The 8,315-nt window shown below is 38.6% G+C and overlaps 1 protein-coding gene across 2 annotated transcripts; it reads left to right on the top strand.

Moving 5' to 3' along the window:
* Positions 930–6,573, top strand: LOC105156024 (protein NLP6). Of its 2 annotated transcripts, XM_011072052.2 has the most exons (6): positions 930–1,358; positions 2,063–2,640; positions 3,914–3,961; positions 4,050–4,977; positions 5,134–5,207; positions 5,394–6,573. In XM_011072052.2, exons 1-6 carry the CDS (start codon positions 1,085–1,087, stop codon positions 6,273–6,275), a joined length of 2,784 nt encoding a protein of 927 aa, XP_011070354.1. In that variant the 5' UTR covers positions 930–1,084; the 3' UTR covers positions 6,276–6,573. The 2 variants fall into 2 exon arrangements, with proteins under 2 accessions (XP_011070354.1, XP_011070353.1); XM_011072051.2 differs by having other exon boundaries at positions 931–1,358; positions 5,134–6,573.

Below are 8,315 nucleotides of genomic sequence, written 5' to 3' on the forward strand. Positions count from 1 at the left end.
CTTTCCAAATGGTGTACTTAATATATCACAAGTGACTACAGTGAACTTTCCATTTTTAGAAGCTGAACGCATAGAGCAATATCAAGGGTGTAGCCCTATATCCATCCAGAAAGCTGCATGCACCCTTTGAGATCCCCATTAACTAAGTAAGAGTTACTAGGGTTTTATTGCAATTTTAAAGCCTTACAAAATGTTCACAAGATTTTATTTGAAAAAAAAAAGAAAAAATATATGCCATCGATAAAATTTCTTGTTTATATCATCAGCCCTCTAGACAAGGAGTTTGGGACTGGGACATTGGTATCGTTTCCACGGATGATGCCAAGTGATGTGACATGCGACTCGATTTCACGAGGTATTGAGTGTTTTGACTTCGTATGAATTTTATAGTTTTCAGGCGTTCCGATAGAAAGAGGAAGGCGTAAATCCTCTCAAGCTTCTCATCTGGAAATTGAATTCTCACAGCGGCTAATTGTGGAGATCATGAATCCATTGTGTCGAGATAGTAATAGTAATATGATTTTTTTTCATAATGTTTTAAAAATCTGTATATATAAAATAAAAATATAAGCAATCCTCCCTGATATTATGAATGAGCAAATTATCATGTTATAAAAAAATACAATAATTTATGATCCTATATTTTTTAAAATGGAGCAATTTTTCTCGTCAAATAGAGAGATAAATTGCTTTATTTTAAAAAGTATAAAAAAATAAATTATTATTTTTTTATTATAAGTAATAATTTACTAATTTAGAATAATGGTGTTAAGTTGATTTGTATTTTTATTAATAATTAGTATGAAAGATAAAAATAGGTAAAAAGGCAAGAAAAGGACAAGGCGTGGGTTGAGTGGACTGTGGAACAGAGGAACAAATCCCCATTCTTTATCCAAGGTTAACTTTGAGCAAGTAGCAGCACAACTATTACTAATAGATTCCACCAATTTTCTAAAATGGAACTGGAATCACCATTTCACCATCATCCTCAACTTTCTCTCTCCTCCACACAACCTCTGCTAGAGAGAGGAACTCAGCGGGAACGAAAACGAAAGCGAAAGGGAGACCCCCCATTTCTCCCCAGATGAAAATGCCCTCCGAACCTGAAGACGAGACTACTCGCCAACCAGCTCCCGCCGAGGTTCTCATGGATTTGGATCTCGACCTCGATGGTTCGTGGCCCTTGGATCAGATCTTTGCGGCGGCGGCGGCCGCCTCCAATCCTGCCTCGCCCTTTTTGCTGTCCAACTCGGAGCAGCCTTGTTCGCCACTTTGGGCCTTTTCCGATGATAATAACAGCGGATGTTTCGCCGCCGGTGCCGGTTTCCGCTTAGCTGACTCCTCCAGGATCCTTTCTTGTATGGCTTTTGCTCCGAGCTATTTTGTTGATGAATCTCTAAGCTTCTCTCAAGCAAAAGTTTGAAAAACTTTTGGAATATTTTTTCAATATTGTTCCATTTTGTTGCTGGGTCTTCAATCTGGAGTTTTGATTTTTACTTTAATTTTACTAGTTTCCGGAGCTTTTCATGTTTCGATTTGTTTAGATGACTCTGTACTTTATCTCAATGGAAAATCCAATTTTTTCTAAGATTTTGACTTGAATTTGTTCCGTAGTTTATTGGATAAAATCAGAACTTTACGAACGTAAAAAGAATCATGCTTTTGTTTGGACTTGGCTTTCTAGGTAGGATCAGAAACTTCCAGTTTTATTTATGAAAGATGGGGCCATATTTGAATTTGCAAATAATTTCTTGCTTGGAGCTGCAGATTAACTTGTTCCAATTTGTTTGGAGACTTATAGTTCAAAACCTGACACAGAAGTTGTTTTCTAAGTAAATAAGATCTATTTTCTGAAAGTAGGAAGTGACATTTCATCCGTCTGTTTGCTCCGTTGCTTGTTGTTAGCTGATTGTTTTCTTTCTTTCATAAGTATATTTCAGTTCTGGTGTGGTTTCCTTAGAGTACCATATGAACTGTGAAGTTTATTTGTGAATGTTCTAGTTGATTGTTGAATCCATTGATCTTTAGTGTATATGCGGGTGACTTTGGTAGTTTTGGACAGATGCTGGCAATCCAGATACGGCAACTGAAAGTGCAGTTGGCAACGATGACAGAAAGAAGCTGCCTTCCCCATTTATGGGATTGATGCCGATCGACAATCCCGATGGATCCTGTATAATAAAGGAAAGGATGACTCAGGCTCTTCGGTACTTCAAAGATTTGACTGAACAACATGTCTTGGCTCAGGTTTGGGCGCCCGTTAAAAATGGTGGTCGGTATATGCTCACAACTTCTGGGCAACCCTTTGTTCTTGACCCCAACAGTAATGGTCTCCATCAGTATAGGTTGGTTTCTCTGATGTATATGTTTTCCGTGGATGGAGATACTGATGGAGACCTCGGACTTCCAGGACGTGTGTTTCGGCAAAAGTTGCCGGAATGGACACCAAATGTGCAGTATTACTCCAGCAAAGAGTTTCCACGTCTGAACCATGCTTTGCATTACAATGTTAGAGGAACTTTGGCTTTGCCTGTATTTGAGCCATCTGGACAGTCTTGTGTTGGCGTGCTTGAGCTGATAATGACCTCCCAGAAGATCAACTATGCTCCGGAGGTTGATAAAGTTTGCAAGGCACTGGAGGTTAGTTTGTGTGCTCTCCCTAGATCATGTACTCTTAGAACTTGGTTTCATTGCCATCATCATCATCATCATCATCTCATCTTCATTGCCAGTGTAGGATATTCATGGTATTCTGTTGATATTCTTTCTGGAATTCGTTTAGTTGTTTACCTATTTATAAGGAATTTGAAATTAATTTTAATTACACTTAGACCCCTCTTGAAATGCTAAATTACATTTCAATTTTTTTTTTGAAATTACACTTACATACCTCTAGAAATTCTCGATTTACATCTGACTCCCTTCCATTAGGGTTTGGACTAAAATGCTAACAAAAGCAAAGAAAAATATACAAAATTTCAATTTTGCCCCTCATTTAACATTCCCATGTATATTTTTATACTTATAAAGGAATAAAATATAATATATATATATATGGAGTTACGTTAACATTATTACATTTTCCCTTCATAAGTATAAAATTATTACATGAAAACGTTAAATGAGGGGTAAAATTAGAAATTTATGCAATTTTTTTTTGCTAAACATCAACATTTTTCGTCCAAATTCTAACAAAAGATGGTTAGGTGTAAACAGTGAATTTTCGGAAGGGGTGTCGGTGTAATTTTTAAACCATCTTTGGGGGAAGTGTAATTTCGTATTTTTAGAGGGTCTAAGTGTAATTGACCGTAAATCTAATAGTGGATTATTTTATCTGATGTCTGTAATTATTTTATCAGAAGACAATCTAATTAATGCTCGTGTATGAATATTGGAGATAATTCATGTAGTCTTTTGGCTGCAGCATGATTTCCCCATGGTCACTATAAACAGCCGGTGCTTTAGCAGCTAATAGCAATCTATTCTTCAGATTATGTCACTTTGGGAGTGATTATGATTTTGTTCTGGATTGATGCGTCATTTACAATTTGCAGGATTTTACATTTGAGAATAATCAGTCCAAATTTAGGAAGAATTGATTGACTGTGTTTCACATGTGATCTCTGGATTCTTTCCATACAACATGTCTTATGGTTGCTAGCCATCCATTCGATTCCTCTTTTAATCTTGTCTACTTTAAAAGGTTTATTAGCTAATATAGGCTCATTTTAGATGCACAATGACAATCTTTGCTAACTCTGACAAATTTTCAGCTCAGCCTGGATGCATGTTAGACTCCTTTAGTCTATGCATTTTTAATCAACCGAGTAGTGTCTTATGTCTCCGTGCTTACTTGACCAGATTTAACCTAGTTTGAGGATTCCTGTGATGCCTAAATTTAGTTCTTTTGCAGGCAGTGAATTTGAAAAGTTCAGAGATATTGGATCATCAGAGCACACAGGTAAAAATGCAACTGTTGATTTGAAGATCATGCCAACTAATTTCTTCCTTTGACAACATTAATGTATGCTGGTTTTCTTGTAATCCAGATATGCAATGAAGGTCGCCAAAATGCATTGGCGGAAATCTTGGAGATCATTACGGTGGTATGTGAAACTCACACATTACCGCTAGCTCAGACCTGGGTTCCATGCAGGCATGGCAGCGTGCTAGCAAATGGTGGTGGGTTTAAGAAAACTTGCAGTAGCTTTGATGGGAGCTGTATGGGACAGGTTTGCATGTCCACAACGGATGTAGCATTTTACGTTGTGGATGCTCGAATCTGGGGTTTCCGAGAGGCTTGTGCTGAGCATCACTTGCAAAAGGGCCAAGGTGTTGCTGGTAGGGCATTTGCGTCACACAACGTATGTTTCTGCCAAGATATTACAGAATTTTGCAAGACTGAATACCCATTGGTACACTATGCACGGATGTTTGGATTGAAAAGTAGTTTTGCAATTTGTTTACGGAGCAAGCATACTGGAAATGATAACTATATCCTGGAATTTTTTCTGCCTCCTACTATTAGAAGCTATGAAGACCAGCAGACCTTGTTGGACTCCCTTTTAGTTACAATGAAGCAGCATTTTGGGAGCCTGAGGGTTGCTTCAGGGAAAAACCTTGATGATGAGTGGAGGTCCATTGAGATTATTAAGGCATCCGTGGATGACAAACTTAATTTAAGGCCTGATTTTGCAGCTACATCTCCACCTAGGCCTTCTTCTGTACCAAATGGGGAAACTGTGCAGCTTGATGCTCTTGAAGGACAGGTAGTGATGACTGAATTTAATGCTACAAATATTAAAGGAAATGTTGGTAGTCCCACGGAAGTTCATAATGCTGCATCTGGTGGTGAAACAAAAGATACAGGCAAGAAGCCAGAGAGAAAGCGAGGGAAGGCTGAGAAAACAATTAGCTTAGAGGTTCTGCAGCAATATTTTGCTGGCAGTCTGAAGGATGCTGCAAAGAGTCTCGGTGGTATGCTTATACTCTCAGAACCTGCTTCTTGTTTCTTTGTGCACTTTGAATATATATATATACATACAAATATATATATATATATATTATAGTGTTTTTTCTTTTTAGTGGTTGAAATCTAACCAAGTAGCCTCTTAAAATACTTTGCCCTTACAGTTTGCCCCACTACAATGAAGCGTATCTGTAGGCAGCATGGAATCTCTCGCTGGCCCTCTCGCAAGATAAATAAGGTTAATCGTTCTCTTTCAAAGCTAAAGCGAGTAATTGAATCGGTACAAGGTGGTGAAGGAACCTTCAATTTGACTTCTTTGGCTACAAGTTCTATTCCTGTTACAGTTGGTTCAATTTCTTGGGCAGCCAATTTGAATGGAATGAACCAACAAATCTCACCTGGCTCTGGACCATCTGAATTTCAGGAAGAGAAGAAAGAGGTTTCTATTACTAAAGCCCCTGGAGCTGATGAACAGGCAGAGGGCTCAAATCATATTCTAGGAGATAGGAATGTAGAAACCCAGAAACTCACTCATGGAGCTGGGTTTTTGCCTGGTGAATGCTCAAATCGATCCAGAACGGGGAGTGGCTCAAGAGAAGAGAGCACAGGGACCCCCACTTCCCAAGGTTCATGTCAAGGTAGCCCATGCCGTCGAAATGAAACCTCCCCTCAAAATGATCCAGTTGTTTCACCTATTGATGAACACCACATGAAAATGGGAGGCTCCCATGAATTGGTGTGTCAACAAACCAGAGAAATTAATTTATCAGCCGCATTCCCTGCTCCTGATAATTTTATGACAGTACCCGAGGAGCCATTTGGCGGAATGCTAGTTGAAGATGCCGGAAGCTCACATGATCTGAGGAATTTGTGTCCAGCTGGGGAAGCTTTATTTGATGAGCACGTCACGGAGTACAGTTGGACAAAACCACCATGTGCCGACACCATTCCCAAAGATCGCCTGGCTGCTCCAGCTGATCATATGCCGCGATTTGCTTCCAGGCCAGAAGTGAAAACCATCACTATAAAAGCTACATACAGAGAAGACATCATCAGGTTTCGGATTCCAATTGATTCCGGTATTGTCAAGTTAAAAGAAGAAGTGGCCAAGAGGCTGAAGTTAGAGCTGGGCACGTTCGATATCAAGTATCTTGATGATGATCACGAGTGGGTTTTAATAGCTTGTGATGCAGACTTGCAAGAATGCGTTGATATATCAAGATCATCTGGTAGCAATATAATCAGGCTGTTGGTGCATGACATTATGGCCAATCTTGGGAGCTCTTGTGAGAGCTCAGGCGAATAAGAAGCAGTTTAGGTGTACACAGGTAAGCTCGTAGAGATTCTTGTTGTGCTAGGATGATTCAACTTAACTGTAGATTTTTGTGTATTTGGCATCTCCTGTATTTTTCAGAGTCTTCTGTAGTGCAACTTATTTTGGGATTGGGAGAAATAAATCTTTCTTCTCATTTTTCTTGACAAAGAACCTGTGAATATTTGTCACGCCTGTTCAGTGTATCTTAAGATGTACATGCTTAGAATTCAAATCCTGAATGGTCTTCTGTACGCTGAAGATCTCTCAAGTATTTATTATATTTCATTCACAGACTATTGCAATGAGTTACTGGGTTGAAGAAATCTTCTATCTGCAATGATTGTTGCTACCGAAAAAATGTGGATACAATTTAGACAACTTTTTGTGAAATTGTATATAAGTTTAAGAGAAGAAGTACTTATTATAAGTCACTCAAATTCCATTTATTTCTATCTATTTTGGGTGGGAGTGTCAAATGAGTGAGCTGGTTCGAGTTTAAATGGAAAGGGTTAAAAACAAGTTGATTCCAAAATAAAATCAATGTTCAAAATGATTGTGTAGCTGAGGGGAAATAATATTTTTGGTCCCACATGTTAGGGCCATTTTATTTTTGGACTCATTTGTTACGGAATTAGCACTTTTTTGTCCTTTAACTTATAAAAATTAGCACTTTTGGTACTCATCCACCTTTTTATCTACAATTTATCGGTGTAACCCACGTGCCTAGCATGTTATCGTTAAGTATTTTTGGTTGAAGATAAAATATATTTGTTTTCTAGCTTGGGACTATTTTTGGGAAAAAATATAACTATATTTGAAGGGAAAAAAATAAATTATGAAGGAAATTAGGGCAAAAAACATAGCTATAGAATACATAGCAAAAATATAACCCATTTTACTGTGTTTTCGGGCCAATCCACTTCCTTTCATGAAACCTTTGCCAAAAATAACAAAAAAAACGAAGCTCTCAAGTTCCTATAGAAAACATAGTTTGCAGGTGTGGTCTCCCTCATGAACTTGTTTCTTGCAATGGTCGTCAATTTCAGAGTTAGAAAATACAAGACTGGTGTATTGACCCAAGCATTCAACAAAGATCCACTTTGGTGGACGATCCTTAAGCCAACGACCAAGTGGAAGCCACCAATTGCATACTAGTGCAAGACATTGAGACTAAGCTCGAACAAGTAGAAGGGTAGTGGGTAGACACCATGCCCTGCATGCTGTGGTCTTAAAAAACCACTCCAGATCGACCACGAGAGAGACTCCTTTCAACTTAGAACACGGCTCAGACATCCTTGTTGAAGCAGGGCTAGAAACCTTCATAATATAGAACTACGATCAAGAGGGTAGCAACATATTGTGGCCTACTACCTTGATTGATAGATGAAGTTTCATAAGATGCCCAAACCCTCATGAAGAGGTACAAACAACAGGAGGGTCAAGAGCAGGGGAGTTCTAGGTAGGGTCCTTACAAGTAGGATAATTGGCTTCCAACTAGGAGGACCCTTACAAGGTAATCGAAATTATCAAGTTTAGAGAATACGAGCAGGAAGATACAGATGGAAGGAAGCTTTCCCGACTATGGAATGCTTAGAATATAAGAAAGTTTTACTTCTGACCTCTTCTCTTGCTCAAGATTCTTTACTCTGATATTTATCTCCCCTATTAAGCTATCTATATCTCATGCTCAATAAGTGCAGTTCTCATTCCCTTGTCACACATTACTTTGATAATAGGGAAATAACCCTGCTATCCTTGGTTTGACCTTAAAAAGATCCCCTAGTTGGCGCACTCCTACATTATTACTAACCGCAAGCCTGGACAAGTTGCCCCTAATTGGCACACTTTTACTACTTTACTGGCTATAAAGCCTTAATAAGTTACCTTCAACTAGCACAAATTTACTCGTTTAATGTTCTGCTTATCCTCTCACTAGCATAAGTACTTTGATAAAGCCCTAGCACTTGGTAGTCCTTGATTTCGCATAATAACACTTCCTCATATTCTTTCATGCATCAACATGTTCTATCC

This window comes from Sesamum indicum, linkage group LG2 (assembly GCF_000512975.1).
Source record: "Sesamum indicum cultivar Zhongzhi No. 13 linkage group LG2, S_indicum_v1.0, whole genome shotgun sequence".
Lineage (NCBI taxonomy): Eukaryota > Viridiplantae > Streptophyta > Magnoliopsida > Lamiales > Pedaliaceae > Sesamum > Sesamum indicum.

Bases quoted from the DNA above. Each gene is read 5' to 3' on its own strand.
- LOC105156024 (XM_011072051.2), top strand. From the start codon at position 1,085: ATGAAAATGCCCTCCGAACCTGAAGACGAGACTACTCGCCAACCAGCT. The intron at 1,359-2,062 runs GTATGGCTTTTG...AGTTTTGGACAG, and splicing joins CTCCTCCAGGATCCTTTCTT to ATGCTGGCAATCCAGATACG. The intron at 2,641-3,913 runs GTTAGTTTGTGT...GTTCTTTTGCAG, and splicing joins AAGTTTGCAAGGCACTGGAG to GCAGTGAATTTGAAAAGTTC.